This window comes from Macaca thibetana, chromosome X, assembly GCF_024542745.1.
Source record: "Macaca thibetana thibetana isolate TM-01 chromosome X, ASM2454274v1, whole genome shotgun sequence".
Taxonomy (NCBI): Eukaryota; Metazoa; Chordata; class Mammalia; order Primates; family Cercopithecidae; genus Macaca; species Macaca thibetana.
In genome coordinates this window covers 100,769,514-100,793,372 of record NC_065598.1, presented here as the reverse complement: position 1 = coordinate 100,793,372, position 23,859 = coordinate 100,769,514, and the positions used below count along the sequence as shown (strand labels likewise).

At 39.3% G+C, this 23,859-nt stretch overlaps 1 protein-coding gene across 1 annotated transcript in view; it reads right to left on the bottom strand.

Moving 5' to 3' along the window:
• Window positions 1-23,219, bottom strand: part of IL1RAPL2 (interleukin 1 receptor accessory protein like 2) — a 604,886-nt gene extending 581,667 nt beyond the window's left edge. Inside the window, exon 1 of the mRNA XM_050775873.1 lies at window positions 22,906-23,219. Coding sequence (XP_050631830.1) covers window positions 22,906-23,219 — 314 coding nt within the window. The remainder of the gene's footprint in view (window positions 1-22,905) is intronic.
• Between the last annotated feature and the right edge of the window lie 640 nt (window positions 23,220-23,859).

The window sequence follows — 23,859 nt, the reverse complement described above, 5'->3', positions numbered from 1 at the left end:
TTTTGATTTGCATTTCTCTAATGACCAGTGATGATGAGCTTTTTTTCATATGTTTGTTGGTTGCATAAATGTCTTCTCTTGAGAAGTGTCTGTTCATATCCTTCGCTCACTTACTGATGGGTTTTTTTTTCATGTAAATTTGTTTAAGTTCCTTATAGATTCTATATTAGACCTTTGTCAAATGGGTAGCTTGCAAAAATTTTCTCCTATTCTGTAGGTTGCCTGTTCTCTCAGATGATATTTTCTTCGCTGTACAGAAGCTCTTTAGTTTGATTAGATCCCATTTGTCAGTTTTGGCTTTTGTTGCAATTGCTTTTGGTGTTTATAGTCATGAAGTCTTTGCCCATTCCTATGTCCTGAATGGTATTGCCTAGGTTTTCTTCTAGGGTTTTTTATGGTTTTAGGTTTTACGTTTAAGTCTTCAATCTATCTTGAGTTAATTTTTGTATAAGGTGTAAGGAAGGGAACTAGTTTCAGCTTTGTGCATATGGCTATCCAGTTTTCCCAGCACCATTTATTAAATAGGAAATTCTTTCTCCATTGCTTGTTTTTGTGAGGTTTGTCAAAGATTAGATGGTTGTAGATGTGTGCTGTTATTTCTGAGGTCTCTGTTCCATTCTACTGGTTTATATATCTGTTTTGGTAGCAGTACCACGCTGTTTTTGTTACTGTAGCCTTGTAGCATAGTTTGAAGTCAGGTAGTGTGATGCCTCCAGTTTTGTTCTTTTTGCTTAGGATTGTCTTGGCTATACACCCTCTTTTTTTGGTTCCATATGAAATTTAAGGTAGTTTTTTTTTTTTTTTTTTTTTCTAATTCAGTGAAGAAAGTAACTGGTAGCTTGATGGGAATAGCACTGAATCTATAAATTACTTTGGGCAGTATGGCCACTTTCATGATATTGATTCTTCCTATCCATGAGCACAGAATGTTTTTCCATTTGTGTACTCTCTTATTTTCTTGAGCAGTGGTTTGTAGATCTCCTTGAAGATGCCCCTTGCACGTTGTATACCTAGGTATTTTATTCTCTTTGTAGTAATTGTGAATGGGATTTCACTCATGATTTGGCTCTCTGCTTGACTATTGTTGGTATATAGGAATGCTTGTGATTTTTCCACGTTGTTTTGTATCCTGAGACTTTGCTGAAGTTGCTTATCAGCTTAAGGAGTTTTGGGGCTGAGACGATGAGGTTTTCTAAATGTACAATCATGTCGTCTGCAGAGACAATTTGACTTCCTCTCTTTCTATTAGAATGCCCTTTATTTCTTTCTCTTGCCTGATTGTCCTGGCCACAACTTCCAACACTATGTTGAATAGGAGTGGTGAAAGGGCATCCTTGTCTTATGCGAGTTTTCAAAGGGAATGCTTCCAGCTTTTGCCCATTCAGTATGATATTGGTTATGGGTTTGTCATAAATAGCTCTTACTATTTTGAGATATGTTCCATCACCACTTAGTTTATTGAGAGTTTTTATCATGAAGGGGTGTTGAATTTTATTGAAGGCCTCTTCTGCATATATTAAGATAATTATGTGGTTTTTGTCATTAGTTCTGTTTATGTGATGGATTACATTTATTGATTTGCATATGTTGAACCAGGCTTGCATCCCAGGGATAAAGCCGATTTGATCGTGGTTCATAAGCTTTTTGATGTGCTGCTGGATTTGGTTTGCCAGTATTTTGTTGAGGATTTTCACATCGATGTTCTTCAGGGATATTGGCCTGAAATTTTCTCTTTTTGTTGTGTCTCTGCCAGGTTTTGGTATCAGGATGATGCTGGCCTCACAAAATGAGTTAGGGGGGATTCCCTCTTTTTCTATTCATTGGAATAGTTGCAGAAGAAATGGTACCAGCTCCTCTTTGTACCTCTGGTAGAATTAGGTGTGAATCCACCTGGTCCTAGGCTTTTTTTGGTTGGTAGACTATTAATTACTGCCTCAATTTCAGAACTTGTTATTGGTCTATTTAGGGATTCGACTTCTTCCTGGTTTAGTCTTGGGAGACTGTAAGTGTCCAGGAATTTATCCATTTCTTCTAGATTTTCTAGTTTATTTGTGTAGAGGTGTTTATAGTATTCTCTGATGGTAGTTTGCATTTCTGTGATTTCAGTGGTAATATCCCCTTTATCATTTTTTATTATGTCTTCTTGATTCTTCTCTTTTCTTCTTTATTAGTCCAGCTAGTGGTCCATCTGTTTTGTTAATCTTTTCAAAAAACCAGCTCCTGGATTCATTGATTTTTTGAAGGGTTTTTCGTGTCTCTATCTCCTTCAGTTCTGCTCTGATCTTAGTTATTTCTTGTCTTCTGCTAGCTTTTGAATTTGTTTGCTCTTGCTTCTCTAGTTCTTTTAATTGTGATGTTAGTGTGTCAATCTGAGATCTTTCCAGCTTTCTGTTGTGAGTATTTAGTGCTACAAATTTCCCTCTTAACAATGTTTCAGCTGTGTCCCAGAGATTCTGGTACATTGTATCTTTGTTCTCATTGGTTTCAAAGAACTTCTTCATTTCTGCCTTAATTTCGTTATTTACCCAGTAGTCATTCAGGAGCAGGTTGTTCAATTTCCATGTAGTTGTGCGGTTTTGAGTGAGTTTCTTAACCCTGAGTTCTAATTTGATTGCACTGTGGTCCAAGAGACTGTTATGATTTCCATTCTTTTGCATTTGCTAAGGAGTGTTTTACTACTAATTATGTGGTCAGCTTTAAAATAGGTGCTATGTGGCACTGAGAAGAATGTATATTCTGCTGATTTGGGGTGGACAGTTCTGTAGATGTCTATTAGGTCCACTTGGTTCAGAGCTGAGTTCAATTCCTGAATATCTTTGTTAATTTTCTGTCTTACTGATCTGTCTAATATTGACAGTGGGGTGTTAATGTCTCCCACTATTACTGTGTGGAAGTCTAAGTCTCTTTGTAGGTCTTTAAGAACTTGTTTCATGAATCTGTGTGCTCCTGTATTGGGTGCATATATATTTAGGATAGTTAGCTCTTCTTGTTGCATTGATCCCTTTACCATTATGTAATGCCCTTCTTTGTCTTTCTTTTATCTTTGTTAGTTTAAACTCTATTTTATCAGAGACTAGGATGGCAACCCTTGCTTCTTTTTGTTTTCCATTTGCTTGGTAAATATTCCTCCATCCCTTTATTTGGAGCCTATGTGTGTCTTTGCACATGAGATGGGTCTCCTGAATACAGCATACCGATGGGTCTTGACTCTATCTAGTTTGCCAGTCTATGTCTTTTAATTGGGGCATTTAGCCCATTTACATTTAAGTTTAGTATTGTTATGTGCGAATTTGATCCTGTCATGATGATGTTGTCTGGTTATTTTGCACATCAGTTGGTGCAGTTTCTTCATAGTGTCATTGGTCTTTATATTTTGGTGTGTTTTTGCAGTGGCTGATACCAGTTTTTCCTTTCCATATTTAGTACTTCCTTCAGGATCTCTTGCAAGGCAGGGCCTGGTGTTGACAAAATCCCTCAGCACTTGCTTGTCTATAAAGAATTTTATTTCTCCTTCGCTTATGAATCTTAACTTGGCTGGATATGAAATTCTGGGTTGAAAATTATTTTCTTTAAGAATGTTGAATATTGGCCCTCACTCTCTTCTGGCTTGTAGGGTTTCTGCAAAGAGATCTGCTGTTAGTCTGATGGGCTTTCCTTTGTAGGTAACCTGACCTTTCTCTCTGGCTGCCCTTACCATTTTTTTCCGTTTCATCCTTGGAGAATCTGAAAATTATGTGTCTTGTGGTTGCTCTTCTCGAAGAGCATCTTAGTGGTGTTCTCTGTATTTCCTGAATTTGAATGTTGGCCTGTCTTGCTAGGTTGGGGAGGTTCTCCTGGATAATGTCCTGAAGTGTGTTTTCCAACTTGGTTCCATTCTCCCCGTCACTTTCAGATACACCAATCAATCTCAATCGTAAGTTTGGTCTTTTCACATAGTCCCATATTTGTTGGAGGGTTTGTTAGTTCCTTTTCATTCTTTTTTCTCTAATCTTGTCTCCATGCCTTATTTCAGTAAGTTGATCTTCAATCTCTCATATCCTTTCTTCTGCTTGATTGATTTGGCTATTGATACTTGTGTATGCTTCACAAAGTTCTTGTGCTGTGTTTTTCAGCTCCATCAGGTCATTTATGTTCCTCTCTAAACTGGTTATTCTAGTTAACAGTTTCTGTAACATTTATCAGGTTCTTAGCTTCTTTGCATTGGGTTAGAACATGCTCCTTTTGCTCAGAGGAGTTTGTTATTACCCACCTTGTGAACCCTACTTCTGTCAATTTGTCAATCTCATTGTCCATCCAGTTTTGAGCCCTTGCTGGAGAGGAGTTGCAATCACTTTGAGAAGAGGCATTCTGGCTTTTGGAATTTTCAGCGTTTTTGCGCTGATTTTTCCTCATCTCCATGGATTTATCCATGTTTAATTTTGGGGGTTTATAACCTTTGGATGGGGTGTTTGTGTGGGGCTCCTTGATGCTGATGTTGATGTTGTTGGTTTCTGTTCGTTTGTTTTTCTTCTAACAGTCAGGTCCCTCTTCTGTAGGTCTGCTGCAGTTTGCTGGAGGTCCACTCCAGACCCTTTTCACCTGGGTATCACCAGTGGAGGCTGCAGAACAGCAAAAATTGCTGCCTGCTCCTTCCTCTGGAGGTTTCATCCCAGAAGGGTACCAGCCTGATGCCAGCTGGAGCTCTCCTGTATGACCTGTCTGTCAACCCTTGTTAGGAGGTTTCTCCCATTCAGAAGGCATGGGGGTCCAGGACTCACTTGAAGAGGCAGTCTGTTCCTTAGCAGAGCTAGTGTGCTGTGCTGGGAGAGTCCCTCTTGTCAGGATCATTTGCTCTCTTCAGATCCAGCAGGCAGGAACGATTAAGTCTGCTGAAGCTGTACTCACAGCCACCCTTTCCTCCAGGTGCTCTGTCCCAGGGAGATGGGGGTTTTATCTGCAAGTCCCTGACAGGGGCTTTTACTTTTCCTTCAGAGATGCCCTGCCCAGTGAGGAGGAATCTAGAGGAGCAACCTGTCCACAGCCGCTTTGCCACACTGTGGTGAATTAGCCCAGTCCATACATCCCAGCCTCTTTAGCACTGTCAGGGGGAAACTGCCTACTAATGCCTCAGTAATGGCAGACACCCCTCCCCCAACCAAACTTGACCATCCCAGGTTGACTTCAGACTGCTGTGCTGGCAGTGAGAATCTCAAGCCAGTGGTTCTTAGCTTGCTGGGCTCCGTGGGAGTGGGACCTGCTGAGCGAGACCACTTGGCTCCTGGCTTCAGCCCCTTTTCCAGGGGAGTGAGCGGTTCTGTCTTGCTTGGGTTCCAGGTGCCACTGGGGTTTGAAAAAATACTCCTGCAGCTAGCTCAGTGTCTGCCCAAACAGCTGCCCAGATTTGTGCTCGAAACCCAGGGCCCTGGTGGTGTAGGCACACAAGGGAAATCTCCTAATCTGCAGATTACAAAAACCGTGGGAAAAGCAGAGTAACCCAGCTGGGTAGCACTGTCCCTCACAGCTTCCCTTGGCTTGGGGAGTGAGATCCCTGGCTTCTTGCACTTCCTGGGTGAGGTGATGCCTCACCCTGCTTCTGCTCGCCCTCCATGGGTTGGACGCACTGCCTAACCAGTCCCATTGAGATGAACTGGGTACCTCAGTTAGAAATGCAGAAATCACCTGCCTTCTTCATTGTTCTCTCTGGAAGCTATAGACCAGAGCTGTTCCTATTCAGTCATCTTGGCACCGCCCCATCAGATGATGATGATGATGATGATGATGATTATTATTATTATTATTATTTGAGATGGAGTCTCGCTCTGCCGCCCAGGCTGGAGTGCAGTGGCGCTATCTCGGCTCACTGCAAGCTCCGTCTCCCGGGTTCACGCCATTCTCCTGCCTCAGCCTCCCGAGTAGCTGGGACTACAAGCGCCCACCACTACGCCCGGCTAATTTTTTTTTGTATTTTTAGTAAAGACGGGGTTTCACTGTGTTAGCCAGGATGGTCTCGATCTCCTGACCTTGTGATCCGCCTGCCTCGGTCTCCCAAAGTGCTGGGATTACAGGCGTGAGCCACCGCGCCCGGCCCATCAGATTATTTTTATGTCAGAAATTGGTACCAGGAGAACAGTTGCAAATAAGAGACCATCAAATAATATGTTCAAACCAGCTGGGGAGTTGCATCAGGTTATGCTGAGTAGTGGAGATTCCTGCATTCCAGGAGTCTCTGGGAATGAACTGGATAGAAAGTTCATTCATGTTCTGAGTGAGTTATATCATGATAAACAATCAAAACAGGCCTGGGGTTAACCTCAGGTTTATGGTTGACTCAAATCGACATGGCAGTGCTTTGCTACTCCTGAGGGAATACTTCAGGGCTACATACAGAGAATGCCAGCACCAGCTCCAGGCAAGGACTGCTATGACTCTACAGCCCTCATGACAGGAGAATCCTCCTCAATCCCCAGTGAGCAGAACCAGGGACAGTCAGATTTGAACAGAGAACTCCTGCCACTGCCAAGGAGGTGAGTCAGCAACTGATAGCACTCAGAGGGTTTCCTGGTTTAGACCATGGGCGAAAGCATGGTGCCATCATCCTGAGGTAATTTATCTTCCAATCCACCACCATGACAAATGTAGGAAGGAACTCTAGCTACAAAGCTCTTAGTGAATTTAGAAATGTAAAACATAACAGAAATATATCCCAGTGGGAAATCAACTTTCAGAGGGAGGGGTAAGATGGGGGAGGATAAGAGTGGGTGGGTTCAAAAGGTGGGTGGCAGGTTGGTCTCCTTCTATCCCTTTGATGACTGTAAGCTGTGTTGATCAGGGGTACATGTACGTTTTAGCTCACAGGTGGAAGGATGGAGAGGAGTTAGACCTGAACCAGACTGAGACACAAATGGAGGAGACTTGGACATCACCTGGGGCCTGTGGACCTAGTGACTAAGAAACTCTCATGGCCCTGGGATATCTCTGCAGCAGTGAGATGTGACATTAGGTTGTTTCCTGTTGAATCTATGACAGTCATTCAGGATTTGGGGCCAGTTCCCTAACTAGTTATTAAAGAGTTTTTACTTGTCAAAAATGTTCTTGGGCTTGTTTATATCCTTCTAGGGCAGGGTTTCCCAACATTGGCACTCTTGACATTTGGGGCCATATGCTTTTTTATTTCTGGGGGCTATCCTGTGCATTATAGGTTGTTTAGCAAAATCCCTAGCCTCAACTAACTGGATCCAGTAGTGCCCATCTTCCCACCCCACCCAAATTGTGACAACGAAAAATCTCTCCAGATATTGCCAGATGTCCACTAGAGGGCAAAATCGTTACGAGTTACCTAGGGAGGGTAGGCTCAGGGGTCAAATGATGGTAGGCAGTGGGACATTAGAGCATAGGGTGGAGTGAGGTAGAGTAGGGGGCATGAGATAGAGGGCCTTTACTTCTTTATATTCTTGTGCTTTGTGAAAGTAAAATAATGCAATGTTCACAGAAATACAAAACAATACAAAGAAGTTAATTTACTGGGTGGATGGGTTTGGAAAGGCCACTTCTTCCTCTGGAACAGAAGGGAAAAGGAGAGCAGACACTGTGTAGGAACCCAAGGAGTTTCCTGCCTTTGTGTCTGTTAGACAAGGCACCTGAGGGTAAGGACAGAAGATTGGGGTGGAGGTGGGACAGTGGTACCTTTAGGAATAACTTCGGGGATGGGGTGGAGACTGGAGGAGAGGGAGGAAAGGATCATCAAGCTGCATAAAAAACACGGTTGAAAGAAAATCAAAGGGGAGAGCAGTGGGACCCTAGGAGGGGGCACTAGAAAGGAAGGTGAATAATTCCAGGAAGGAGACCAGACACTTATCTCTCTGGTCCTACAAACTGTTTTCATAACTATTTTTTTCAGCAAAACATTGAATCAGTTTGCTTGGATTTGGGTTTTATATTTGGTAGGATTATGGAAAGATATTAACATTTTCATGATTTCCTGTGTTATGCATATTAAAGTTTTTTTCTCTGTAAGTCCAGAGGAAAGGTTTTAATACATAAAACTTATTTCTACTTCCATCACTGAATATCCTCTACAAACCCAGCAGAAGCAATCTCACCTGACCTTTGAGCCCTTGGGCAAGCATGCTTAGTGAGATGGGCAATTACAGAGGAAGACAGCTTTAAAAACAATGCTGCTAGGAGAAAGGCCCAGCTCTGATGGGTGAGAGAAGGGGATGGATATTTCATGGGGACCAATGACTTGGTCAAAAATAGTGAGTTTTACCTCTAGAAAAGCTATAATGGTCCTCTCTGGGCTTGCCATTTGAGATAACAACAAGCAAAGTGGTAAAAGGCAAAAACCAGGGAAGCTTTCATTGACCTCTTTTTTTCTGATCACCCATCCATGTGCCAGTAAGTCAAACTTGGCTATACCTGTCTCTAAAATAATGGAAAGTAAAATTAAACTATATTTTATTTAGAAACAGCAGTGAAATTTTATCTTTGTTTCATGTCATGTGGAATCAAAGTCAAAAGTTGAGCAGAGTGTGTATATAGTGACATTACCTAATATAGAAACTTCCCTAAATGCTTAAAAATCAGAATTTTCTGTGACTTTGTACCCTGCTGTAAAATACTGGCATTCTCAATATTATTATTTGGACTGTTACCTCGCAAAATTGCCTTCCTGTCATCTATTTCTATTGGTAAAACAATATACTAAAAATGATTCATGTGAGCAAATTTAAAACTTCCAGACCCTACTGATCTGAGGGTTTCAGCCAGTAAGTCAATAATCAGCATGTATGGAAAGCCTCCTCTGTGTGTGGACAGTGTGCATGGTGCTTAAGTGGCAATCTTTAGACTGAGCTTAAAAGGAGGAGAGAGAGATCTCTTGCTCAAGAGTAAAAGAGAATAATGTAAATATGAAACATGGTCAAGCCACTTTCCTTGTAGGAAGTAAAGGGAAGGCACTGACAGGGGATCAGGGTAACAGGACTAAAAAATTAAAAGTGTATATACTATATCTCTATACTCAGGTACGTGTATATTGCCTTAGTGTTGAAGAGCGAGATCTGGTCTGGAAACGAGTGTGTAGATTAGTATTGGCTTGGGTCTTGCTTGAATGTGATCAAGGCCCCAAGGTGGAAAAATACATTACCCCTCTCACTTAGCTTTTCTCTATCTCATATTTATAGATACAGACTATACCCAACAAATATTAATGAGCCATCTTACCAAGCTGAATCACTCTTCACTGTGGTGAGAGAGTGGGGATGGTTCCATGTGAATTTATCAACACCTGTGAGAAAACTGGTTGGAGTACATGCTAAGACTAACAATGCTTTAGTCAGCAGCATTGCCTTTCTTTAATGAGGGTCAGGTCATAGAAGGGAATTTGCCTCCTTTAAATATACATTTTCTCTGTGGAAACATCATCTGCAAAACATGCCTTATTACCTGACTGCAAGTTAAGGTGCTCATTAGTTGAGTCTTTCAGCTTTTTTTCTAAGAATTGGTCAATGTCTAAAATACCATGTTTCAAAAACATCTGAAACCTTCATAAAGCAAGTATTGTTAGGTTCATACTCAGGAAAAAAACACCTCAATAAATCCAGGTTCTGACCAAATTTACCTCCCTGTTTCTCCCTGTGTATGGCCCATGTTTTACTACCTCCTTGCCCTGGGACATTGTTTTATCTGCCTGGGAAGACCTCTACTATCACCACCTGTTTAGATCCTCAAGAGTCACCTCAAATAAGCCTGATTCTATAAGACAAAAGCTATTTTTCCTACTTACTGTACTATTACTTCATCTTTCCTATAGCACATATCACTTTCCCTCATGTATGATGGAATAAAAGCCATCAAGTTAGTGTTTGCAGCTTTTCCCTTCTTCTTGCCTTCTAAACATAATTCTCTTTTTCACTGCATTAGTCTTTTTAAATGCAACAACTTTTACAAGATCCTTGGTATGGCAGGTTAGTTCCTGAGATTTTATTGTGCAGAATAGGAGTAATGGGCAGAAAGAGCTGAAGAATTGCAAGGAGCACTGCTAGTTTAATTAAATTACATTGGAAAGGGCAAAAAAAAAGAGCTTCCTGAAAGGAAAACAGTGCTAGAGGATGAGAAAGGGCAAAAAGAGAAGAAACTTGTAGGGGATGCATTCCAGGAAGAGTTTTTTAGCAGGTAATGAGAGGAGCAATGAGAGAGGTTTCTGGGCAGCTGAAATATACAAGAGATACTAGGAGTGACAGTAATGTGAAAAGATGATTTTTGTTGCTGTGAGTTACACATGGGCTTATCTTTGATATTTTTTAAGAGACTACAGTAAATCTATCCTCAGACTTTAAAAAATATGTTTAGTTGCTAGACTATGTTTTCTAGGATACAATTTAATGATGAGTCACATGGGAGTTATGCTTGTTTGATTGTGATATGTATACATGTCCTAACTCCCCTTTTGACTTGTTATAAGTCTGGAGCCCTATCATTCACTTTTGCTTTTTTTAGTACCCTCTGCACAGGAGGTACTCAATAAATATTTGTTTAATGAATAATAAATACCTAAGAGCTAAAAGGATATTGGCTGAAAAACATCACTTTTATTAAAAACAAACAAAAACAAAACAAAACTGTAGTTAGGAAGGAATGAGATCTCATTTGTGTTCTACTGTGAACATTTTCAACTTTTTTTTTTATTATTATACTTTAAGTTCTAGGGTACATGTGCATAACATGCAGGTTTGTTACATATGTATACTTGTGCCATGTTGGTGTGCTGCACCCATCACCTCATCAGCACCCATCAACTCGTCATTTACATCAGGTATAACTCCCAATGCAATCCCTCCCCCCTCCCTCCCTCTCCCCTCCCCATGATAGGCCCCGGTGTGTGATGTTCCCCTTCCCGAGTCCAAGTGATCTCATTGTTCAGTTCCCACCTATGAGTGAGAACATGCAGTGTTTGGTTTTCTGTTCTTGCGATAGTTTGCTGAGAATGATGGTTTCCAGCTGCATCCATGTCCCTACAAAGGACACAAACTCATCCTTTTTTATGGCTGCATAGTATTCCATGGTGTATATGTGCCACATTTTCTTAATCCAGTCTGTCAATCAGACAAAGGGCTAATATCTAGAACCTACAAAGAACTCAAACAAATTTACAAGAAAAAAACAAACAACCCCATCAAAAAGTGGGCAAAGGATATGAACAGACACTTCTCAAAAGAAGACATTTATGCAGCCAACAGACACATGAAAAAATGCTCATCATCACTGGCCATCAGAGAAATGCAAATCAAAACCACAATGAGATACCATCTCACACCAGTTAGAATGGCAATCATTAAAAAGTCAGGAAACAACAGGTGCTGGAGAGGATGTGGAGAAATAGGAACACTTTTACACTGTTGGTGGGATTATAAACTAGTTCAACCATTATGGAAAACAGTATGGCGATTCCTCAAGGATCTAGAACTAGAAGTACCATATGACCCAGCCATCCCATTACTGGGTATATACCCAAAGGATTATAAATCATGCTGCTATAAAGACACATGCACACGTATGTTTATTGCGGCACTATTCACAATAACAAAGACTTGGAATCAACCCAAATGACCATTTTCAACTTTAAGGTGAATGGAGGGAAGTAGTGTCATGCAATGAGTTTTTGGAAAAGATAACCATACATTTATGACACCTGATTATATTCATTCTAGTACTTTGTCATATACTGATGTATATGTTTCTCTAATTGATTCATCATGAGTCTTATATATTAGAGGTTTTGAAGTCACAGTAAACAGACAAAAAGAGCCATTTAAGGATATATATGCTTCAAAATTAATCTCTATTCTTTGGTAGAAAACAACTTTTAAGCACTTCTGTATATGTAAACTGAAAAGTGATCACAAAGGATTTTAAACTTGGTAAAACAAGAAGTCTGGTTCTCTGAAAATTCTTGCTTTAACTTAATCATCATTTTTCATGAACTTAGAATCTCTATTTCATTGCCCTCTGTTATCCATCTTTAATTAATAAAATTCTATCCTCATCACCAGACAATAATGTTCACTGATGAAACTAAAAACACACAGAACCACAGAACATTTTATAGGCAAGAATTAATGTAAATAACCATATCTCATTTATTGTAATATACAAATACAGATTACTATAAAAAACAGTGAAAATAGATAATAATTGAGAAGACAGTAGAGAAAACTGATAATGTGTATGAGCTCTGGAGTCAAACCTGTCCAAATCCCAGCTCCATCATTTACTACCCATGTGTCCTTGGGCAAGTTCTTTACTTCTATAAGTATCAGTTTTATCATCTTCAATAATATGACCTACCTCATGAGTTATTCTAAGGATTAGTACAATGCTTTCACATAATAAAAGCTAAAAAATTATAGCTAGTAGTAGCAGTGGCGGTGGTAGCAAAAGTAGAAATAAGAGATAATGTATGGAGTGCTTACTCTATGTCAGTATTGGTGCTAAGTGCTCATCAGCATTCTCTGACGTAGGTACTATGATCTTTGTTCATCTCCAAGTCTTCTCTCTCAATTAATAGCACCATGATTCACCCAGTTGCTTCAGTCAAAAGCAACAGGAGTCATCCTTTACTGAGCTTTTTCTCACATCCAGGACATCAGTATGTCCTATCAGCTCATCCTTCAATACATATCTGGGATTCATTCATGTCTCCCTATTTTTATAGCTACCACCACAATCCAAGATACCATCACATCTCTCCTCAACTAATACAATTGCTTCTCAACTTGGTCTTCTTGCTTGTCTCCCTTGTAGTTCATTCTTACCAGGCAACCAAAGTAATCATTTTTAAAATGGAAATTGGATCATGTTACTCTCCAGTTTAACAAAAATAAATACTAATTTTATCTCTGATTACTAATTTAAAAATTAACTTTTTATTCTGGTCCATAATATGCAACAGCATCTGTCCTCTGTTCTCTGCCTGCTTTTCCAGCCTGATCTAGTAGCATTATTCTCCAGCTCACCACACTCCAACCAAAATGCCCTTCTTTAGCATTTTTTTTTTTGACAGAGCCTCGCTCTGTTGCCTAGGCTGGAGTATAGTGGCACAATCTCAACTCACTGCAACCTCCACCTCCCAGGTTCCAGCAATTCTCTTGCCTCAGCTTCCCAAGTAGCTGGGATTGTAGGTGTGCACCACCAGGCCCGGCTAATTTTTGTAGTTTTAGTAGAGACGGGTTTCACCACGTTGGCCAGGCTGGTCTCGAACTTCTGACCTCGGGTAATCTGCCTGTCTCAGCCTCCCAAAGCGCTGGGATTACAGGCATGAGCCACTGCGCCCAGCCCTTTCTTTAGCTTTCTTGAATATAACAAGCCTGTTCCCATTTCATTACCTTTGCACATGGTATTCACTTTGACTGGAATACTGTGCCCCAAGATTTTCACAAGACTGGCTCCTTCTTGTCATTCAGGTCTCAGTTTGTATGTCACTTTCTCTGTGAAGCCCTTCTTGACCACCTAACTGAAAGTGGCCTCTCTGTCAGTCACTCCTCTAACATGACCCTTCTTCATTCTCACCAGTGTAGAATTATGATTACCCAGTGTAGTCTTGTGATTGCATTAGTTATTTGTATGTTTTCCCAACTCTAGAATGGAAGCTCCATTACTTTAATCTCTCCTTCAATGCATTTACTCAACACCTAATGCAAGTGTTCAAAATATTTTAAGTTGAATAACCAAATGGGTCTTTATTTTCCATGTAAGGAAAAGCAAGGCACAGGTCACACAGCCATAATATACCATTACTCCCTAGGTTAATGCTGGAGTCAGAACCAATAGTTCAGAGTTTGCAAACTGTGAGTCCCCTGGTTGAACCTGAGTAGTCATATAAATTGCTCAAGGTCACACAATTTGTAAGTAATAAAACTGGGATTTGACTCCAATCAGTTCAGCTCCAGAGACCATAATCCTAATAGGACACAGTAGTAGTATTAATAGTGATATAGAAGATTGCACCACAGTGTTAGGTGTAGAAGAGTCCTAGCTAGTTCAGTAACTCTTAGTAATTCCTCCTTTAGTAACTGCTTAAAGGCAGATGCTGTGTCATAATTTTCTCTTGGGTTCACCACAGTGAAAGGCACAATATTAGTCCATATAAGCATTGAATGGATATTTTCACTGAAGTTACTTTTCATGCCTGGGACTAGAGTTATTGCACATCTTCAGTCCTCTGCCCTTTTAAAGAGTTGTTGTTTCATCATTGACAGGAAGGAAGGTGGAGGAGAAGCACCACTTTATAGCAATAGAATCCTCTTGATAGAATACCTATTTCAGTACACTGTAGCTAGCAATAAGGACCCCTATACTGATGGGTGCATTTTTTTGGAGACTCCAATAGCCACACAAGGGATTAAGCTGGAATTGAGCCTGTTGCCACATAAAGGGACACCATATGACTCTACTACTGAATGCTCAAATGTACTCTAGGGAGAGTGGCGGGTTTCCTTTAATCTGTCTTGCCTTTGGAGTGTTGATTTTCCTGCTTCACTTCAATACAGATAAAACCTGCTGCAGCCCTACTTTAAGATGACTATACCATCACTCTCTAGGTTAATGTTGGAGTCAGAACCTATTAGTTTAGAGTGTGAGAACTGAGTTGAATGGTTGAATCTGAGTATGGGCTTTTTTGGACAGGAGAGTCCCATAAATTTAAACATTGAGAAATTTCACACAATTATTCAGATTTCAAAACATCAGAAAAACTGGCAACATTGGGCCTATATCCCTAGTGCCCTCTAACATTAAGGGGTCAGAAAGAACATGAGGAGCCAGGAAAAGAACTTATGAAATAGTAACTGATAGAGTATGAGGAAAGCCAAGAGAGTACTGTTCTCTGGAAGTCAAGTAAAGAATATTTTATCAAAAAGAAGGGAGTGATCAACTATGCCACATGACATTACAGGTCAATAGGAGAACTGAAAATTGACCTGCCCATTGGATTTGGCATTGTTGTGGTCATCAGAGACTTTTATAAGAGCAGGTTTGGAAGAGCGGTGAAGGTAAAATTTTGATTGGAATGGGTTTACTAGAGAATGAGTGGTGAAGAACTCAAAACTGAATGCAGACAACTCTTTTTTTATAAATAGTTTTATTGAGATATAATTGATACACAAAGAACTGCACATATTTAATGGGTACAGGTTGAAGGGTTTGGACATATGTAAACAACCATGATATCATTACCAGATAATTCTTTAAAGTAGTTTTTTCCAAATGGGAGCAAGAAACTGGGAATAGTGGCTGTCAGGGAAGTGGAGTTGAGAGGATTTTTTTTTAGATGGCATAAATATTGATCTATATATATGCTGATGGAAATGATCCAGTAGAAATAGAAAATTTCATGATATGGGAGAGAGAGAGAGGAGGATTGCTCAGGTGATGTTCTTGGGTAAGCAAATAGGGATAGAATCTGGTGTACACATGAAGTGACTTGCCTTACATAGAAGCAAGGCCAATTCACCTGTGGTAACAGGCTGGAAGGCAGAATATGTAGGTACAGATGACAGTAGGTGGGCAGATCTAGTGGCAGATTTTCCTGACTACATCATTTTTTTTTTTCTGTGAAACTGGAAGCAAGGGGGAGGAGATATTGAAGACCTGAGGAGTGGAGATGATATAAAATAGTCATCTAGGCAGATGGGAGACTGAATGGTCTAATATAAAATAAAACTACCTGGTAGCATTAAAGGTCAATTCGAGGTCCCTGACAATGAATTTAAGGTGAAACCAGTCAATGTTGTTATATATTTTCCTTCAGCCAAGTTTAACTGCAAGGATGCAGGCATAGTATAGATGGACAGTTAGGTTTAAACAGTGTTATAGTTTCCACAAGCAAGTAAGATGAAGGGAGAAAGGGTCAAGAGAAGCAAGAGGGTGTATATGGGAGTGATTATAATGATTGATCCACTGAATTGGAACTATGCTAGATGGGAAGAGAACAAGGTACAGTGAAAAACATGTGAGATCAATGAGAAGGAGGTCTGGGTGGAATCAATAGATTATTAGAGGTAAGGTATATAAAAAAATGAGCTAGAAAAATGGGAGGTAGTGGCAATAGAATAGAATGCATGAAATGAGATTATGGAGGGGATTGCTGCAACTTCCAACACTCCAAAATGTTTCAGGTGGCCTGCCACACTCATCACATTACCTTCTTGACCTCTGAAAAGATTTTGAGTTTGCAACCCTGCATTAGGTTAAAACCTTGATTCTGAGCAAAACAGCCATAAAACAAAGTCACTTAAGATTGTGCAATGATACAAGGGATGAAACTAAAAAGTATATATAAATACCAGTGTTAGCCAACTCATCAGTGACTATTTGAGAAGAATTCTTCTTTTGTGGTTATCAAATATAACCTATTAATTCTTACAAAGCAGGTACTCCTGTTGACTAAACTGTAAACATCTGCTTCCTTCCAGTAAATAAACTGAATGAAGTTGAAATTGCATAGTTAATGTACAACAGTATGGTTATATTTCTAAACATTAAAACATCCAATTTAATGCTAATGAAATGAAAATAAAGTAAAATGGTTACTTCTTTGCTATTTTAAAATTTATTTATATAATTTTATTAACAAGTAGGTTATCAAATTGCCATGAAAAATAATGGAATCAGAGACTCCTGCTTATAACCAAAAGGAGGTAGAAAAATAACTAATTACATTTCATTTCAGGAATGAAATTCCTGCTGTCTCAAGATCCTGCTGTACTATCTTGATCTTTTCTGAGGTCAATTAATTCTATAAGATCCAGGCTTTCATTTTTCTGACAAGAAACTATCTGCTGTCCTGGAAATTGCTACCTGGGCAACCGAATTGTTGACACTTAACTTTTCACGGATCAATAGTTAAGTTGGAATTGAATTATGAGATATGTTCACTGTCCTTGAAAATCTCTTGGTAACCGCAATGGGAAGTAGGGTAGGAGACTGGAAGGTGCTAAGAGCTATTTCTTTGTGTCTGATGCAGACTAGAGCATCACTTTCTTTTCTAAAGACACAGGTCTCCTTGCAATATGTCATAAAGTGAGTCACATGATATGTATTCAATGAATGTTTATTGACTGAAATAAAAATACTTGCTTATATATGATGCCTAGGTATTTATAGGCCAGGATCATTTAAGTGACGATAAAATCAGGTAAAATTACTGTATACTTACATTTATTTCTTTTTATTTTTTTTTTTGTTATGGACTATTTCAAACATAATCAAAAAAATACACAGGGCAATATGATGAATCCTCATGTACCCACCATATAGATTCAAAAATTAGCAACATGCTATACTTTTCGTTTCAAATGTATTCACTCCCTTAACTTTTCTTCTGATGTTGTTTTGCTGGAGTAATAATCATTCAAACGTGAATTGATTATTCACATTTGAAATCACAGCAATTGTGCTCCTGGCTAGATATATACTAAGGAACTGTTCAGAAAGATGTTGTGAGGCATTCAGATTTTGAGAACCTCACTTCTTTCAATGACTACTAGAGACCAAAAATATTTGGATAATGCTTCCCATTTTATAAGGGAGCTCCTTGTTCTGTTTACCTCGTTGCAGAGGTAAATGGTCATAATAATTTTGAACCTCTAACTGATTCCCTGCACTCAGTCATAATTATCCCTAAATGTTAGGTTTTTACAGGTGTTCAATTATGTTTAATTGTGTGTGTGTGTGTGTGTGAAATGGAGTCTCACTCTGTCACCCAGGCTGGAGTGCAGTAGCACAATCTCAGCTTACTGCAACCTCTGCCTCCTGGTTCAAGCAATTCTCGTACCTCAGCCTCTCGAGTAGCTGGGATTACAGATGTGCACCACCATGCCCGGCAAAATTCTGTATTTTTAGTAGAGACCGGGTTTCACCATATTGGCCAGGCTGGGCTTGAACTCCTGGCCTCATGTGATCCACCTGCCTCGGCCTCCCAAAGTGCTGGGATTACAGGCACAAGCCACCGCACCCAGCCAATTGTTATTTTCAATATCTGTGAATTCAATGCAGGATCATATGACTATATCTATCTTCATTCACAGCTTAAGTCACCCCTTGTTCCAAGTTGTTGAGAAAATGATATGTGAGATTTTGTCAAATAAGATTACCTTCATCATTTTTATCTTATTAATTCATGCTTCCATTGCAAATACTGGTGTAATTCTTGGATTGGCACTGTCTCTCAAAATATGACTTAATCCTCTACCATTCTCATATTACCAGCCCATTATTATGCTTGGAAATTCAACTAATCACTCTTGAGACTGGCCAAAGAAAAATTTAAAAATTATTCAGTAGCCAATTGGCTACTGAAAGGTCACAAACAGTAAATTTTTCTTGCTGTCATTCAAATGGGTGGAGAATATTACTAAATATTTCATATCTTCATTTTTAATCACAATGACATCAGTAGAGTAACTTTTAATGAGATCAATAAAACATAGAAAAGTCATCCTTGATTACCTTCAAGTGGTATCAAACTGGAGATTTTAGGTGAATACTGACATTGTCAAATTAAGAGCCCTTTTCACTATAAATGTCACTCTTGGAAATTGCATAAAATCACCTATATGGACTGAATTTCTCACCTGGCACATAGTAGAAGTCAGTGGCCACTACTAGATATGAAAAACAGGTTCATTATTTACAGACAGATGCTATTTCACTTATATACCTGGAATAGATTTATGTATCTCTGAGTTGACAAAAGACTGGTTGATTCTGTTAGAATAGTGATTTCCAAACATTTTTTTCCTTACTAAGGCACACATGGGAGATTATATTCAACAGTTCCACCTATCTCTATCAGTCCCAATAGCTCCCTAAGGCTTGCTGCACAAAAGTTAAAAAGTCACCCATTATATTTGAATCTTAGTGGAATTCTTTTATCTTCTATTGGTCTAGATGTGAGTTGAGAACTTCTGACTCAGATGGTATCCAAAATACATGTAAAAATGGCAAATCTGAAATGTACTTTAAAGAGAGGGTCACCTATAGGAAAGGACTTCAGGGACCTTGGGAAGTTCCACTATCCCTAAAGTACTCCTTCACAATCTATGACTTTGTTTAAAAGCAAATAGACTGTCAGCTGAGAGGACTCAGAAGCAACAACACCCCAGTAGCAATGAGCATACCTAGCAACCAAATCTAGGTTTCTAATGCAATTATTCATTAGAAAAACAGGACTCCTTGGAAAAATGGCTAATTCTAGAACTGGGGCACGAAATATATAAGATAAACCTGGAGCATCTTTCTACAATGTAAGGAAATGCCAAAAAAATAAAAAATAAAAAATACAACCACCACTCCATGATGATAGAGTTATATCAAAGGGACAAATGAGCCAACTGAAAGAGCTTCCTGTGGGCAAAGGTGGAAGAATTTGAGCGAGAAAATTAAGTAGAATTGCATTACAAGTCTGTGTATAATATAAATATTAATGAGTCCATACTGATATAAATAAATGATGGAACGCATAAGTAAGTTGGGAAGGGGAGAGACAAATTTCCATGCAGAAGAATTTGAAATAATTTATGTAGATATTTCTTCTTAAGTGTGGACTGTGAATAATAACTTTCTTCCAAAGACTACTGTATGGAAAGGAAGAAAAAGAAAGAATAAGTTTACAGAGAAAAATTCTAAACACTACCTCAAGCCAGGTGATCAAAGTCAACATCAACAGTTATGAGTCATATTGATACTTTATACCCTTGATACAACGTGATGAGGATGGTATTTTACCTTTGTAATCTTCCTCCTCAAAACATATTACCCCAGTCTAACCATGAGAAAAATATCCAGATAAATCCCAGTTGAGGACTATTCTACAAATTATCTGACCAGTACACCTCAAACTGTCAAGGTAATCAAAAATGAGGAAAGTCTGAGGAACTGATGCAGCCAAGAAGAGCTTAAGGAGACATGACAACCAAATACAATGTGCTACCAGAGATGGGATACTGAAATAGAAAAAGAGGCATTAAAGAAAAACTGAAGAAATGTGAAGAATATATGGACTTTAGCTAATAATAATGTACTACTATTGGTTCATTAATTGTAACAAATGTACTACAGTCATGTAAGATGTTAATAAAATGGGAAAGCTGGATATAAAGTGTACAGGAGCTCTACATTATCTTTGCCATAATTATGTAAATCGAAGACTTCTTGAAGTTCATTGAAAAGCAAATAGTGGATTTTTATTACAGCACCTTTTGTAGGGACAAAATACTGGAAACAAAGTGTATACTCATCAATACAGAAATGATTGACTGAACTGTGGCTTCATAAAATATTAAGCAACATACAATATTATATATTTAACCCTTCAACCCAGCAATGCCATTATTAGGTATATACCCAAAGGAATATAAATCAGTCTACCATAAAGACACATGTACATATATATTCATTGCAGCTCTATTCACAATAGTAAAAACATGGAATCAACCTAAATGCCTATCAATGGTAGACAGGATAAAGAAAATGTGGTACATATATATACACCATGGAATACTATGCAGCTGTAAATAAGAATGTCCTCTGTAGCAATGTGGATGGCCATTATCCTTAGTAAAATAAGGAACAGGAAGCCAAATATTGCATGTTCTCACTTATAAGTGGGAGTGAAACAATGAGAACACATAGGTACAAAGAAGGAAACAACAGACACGGTGGCCTCCTTGATGGTGGAGAGGGGGAGGAGGGAGAGAATAAAAAAACTACCTATCAGGTACTATGCTTACTACCTGGGTGACAAAATAATCTGTACACCAAATCCCCATGACATGCAGTTTACCTGTATAACAAACCTGCACATATACCCTTGAACCTAAAATAAAAGTTAAAAAAAAAAAAAGCTCTCTATCAATTGACTTGGAGAAATTTATACCATGTATTTTTACTAAGCAAAGAAAATGCACAGAAATCTATAATCCTCTTTTCATTTTGTAAAACAATGAGAAAATACCCATGTCAGTATGTTTGTATAATTAAAACAGTAGGGGAAATGCATGTAAGGATACATACTAAGTTGTTAATATTGCTAGGAGTAAGGGAATGGGTTTAGAGCAGAGAAGGGAAAAGAGGGGAGGTAACAAGACTGAAGACATTAACAGACCTGGGGAAGTAGCAACAATTTGTTTAATAATTCATTGTAAGCTTAGCACCTGTACATAGTTGACTGATGCTTTGCAAATAAAACTTTAAATTTGTGAAAACAACAAACAAAAAGCAAATGGTGTAGTGGGAGGAGAAAAGAGATAATTTTGATTGGTGGGTTTTTAATGACAGTGGGGGATGGAGAGGAGACAAGCAGAGAGGAGATAAGCAAGGAAAGAGTAGCAGCACTCTAGAGAATATAGTGTCAGTCACTAAAGCTGAATTACATCTACTTCTCAATTTTGCCAAGAGCTGCCCAAGTAAGAGAAAATATTGCTTAACACTAAGGGTGTGATCAGAATGATTGCTGTTCTTCCAAGATCCTGGAGATTTTGCCCACCACAAACAGACTAAACTCACCATTTGCTCCCCCGTCACTCCACTTTTTTACCCTGCACACAAAAGTGATTCTTAGAGCATCCAGAAGGCTCTCTATTTATATACCACCTTGTTCTCCCGGCCTTTTGAACAATGAGGCTTCACCAGGAGCTTCCAAGTGCTTTTGATGAGGAAGTGACATAGCTTTGGCATCAAAGTTCACAGGACACAAAAATAGGAAAGGTCTGCATTTCCAAGGAGTTAAAATCAAATAGTAGAGTACAGGTCCCTGGTGAGCAAGATCAAAGACTCCCAAAATTGCAGAATTGAAAGGTGGCTTAAAGGTCATCTCAACTACCTACTTAAATACCTAATCCAGTCTCCATTTGAGATGCTAGATGCTAGAACCTAGATTCTATCACTGGGGTAGAGGGGGAAGGGAGAACATACTGTAGAATCCCTAAGGGAAAAACATACGCTTTTTACTGTAAACTTCTTGCAAGCAAGAATTGTGTCTGTGATATCTTCCCACTATAGTACCCAGAAACTCAGGATGACTGTGTATTTACAGAGCTCCATGTTGATTATTTAGACACAGTGGACTCAAACTCGCATTGCAAAATCTATGAAGGATTTCACCAGTAGTACATTTGCTGAGAAATCTCTCAGAAGCATTTGAAACTATTTTTCATCAACAAGAAAGGCAAGATCATGGCTAAAATGATATTTTAGATCATTTTCATGACCAGATATCAAGATAATTGAGTCAACTAGCTGTGTGTAAAACTAATTGTTAATATAAGACCCTGGGGCAGGGGTGGGGTGAGGGAAGAAATGAGTCAGAAATTTTTCTTTTTTTTTTTTTTTTTAATTTTTCGAGATAGAATCTCGCTCTGTTGCCCAGGCTGGAGTGTAGTGGCGCGATCTCGGCTCACTGCAACCTCTGCCTCCCGGGTTCAAGCAATTCTCCTGCCTCAGCCTCCCGAGTAGCTGGGACAACAGGCACCTGCCACCATGCTCAGCTAATTTTTGTATTTTTAATAGAGACAGGGTTTCACCATATTGGTCAGGCTGGTCTCGAACTCCTGACCTCAGGTGATCCACCCGCCTCGGACTCCCAAAGTGCTGGGATTACAGGCGTGAGCCACTGCGCCCGGCCCGAGTCACAAAATTTTCTAAATTAAATAAGCACACACAGTAAATGGGAATTCTACTTTATGAAAATCTCATAGGAATTTGCTATGTAGTTCTGACAGATAATTAGAACTGGAATTTACTGAAGCTCCACATGTACTGCAACCTTTCAAGAACATATCCATTATACAACATGAGGCATACCTATATGTACTCAAGTCCCACTCAAAAGACTATCAGCCATGTAACTGGACAATGTTTTCACACAACACTCACCTTAAAACACAAGTGTAGAATCCACTGTCTTGTGCCTCAGCTGAGTGAAACCATATTGAATCTTCCTCTTTACTCATCCTGACCTCTGAAAAGATGATGGGCTCTTCCAAATCACCTTTGTTTTTGTACCACATAAGCCTGAGCCCAGTGCTCTGAGCTGTGCTATAGTTGGTACGAATATAACTGTAGAAAAGGGCACATTTCACTCGGACTGGTTCACCTGCCAAAGCCATGTATGTCTTGAGATCCACTGACCAATCAATGCAGCCATCCACTGAAAGAAAATCAGAAGAGGCGTAAGATACAGTGAGCATTGTTGACAATAATAGTGTGAGCAGTAATCATCACCAACATATCCTAAGTGCTCCTCATAGATTACTTCATTCAATCTTCCCAGTGACCCTATGAGATAGACTTGTATCCTGCTTAAACCTTAGTAAGCACAGTCCCCGCTCCAGCCTTGTGCCTTTGGGGTATCTTCCAATCTTCTGCAGCCACCTTCTGCTTGGGATAGACCAGATTCTTCAAGGAGCTTCAGAACTCGTGCCTGTAGGGTTGTCCTGTGGCACCATGGCCAGGTCCTAATTCCAGCAGAGTGGCCAGGCAAGTTGTTTGCTTCTACTAGCCTTGCAGTATTTCCATCACATTAGCCTGTGAAATTGGACTACTAGAATGACGCTGACATATTGGTTTTAGGTGACTCAAATTGTTTATATAGACAGGAGCCCCACAAAACACTTATTTCCAAGAGACCTCTACACAGCCTAGAAGTGGTCCTGAGATGAATGCTTTTCTTATTATTTTACAAATGAAGACACTGAAACAAAATAAGTTAAATGACTTTGCCCAAGGTCACACAGCCAATAAGTGGTGGAAAACCAGTCTCTGATTCCAGATTTTGTGTTCTTAACCCCTACCCTATACTGCCTATGCCTATAATTGTGACAATAACAA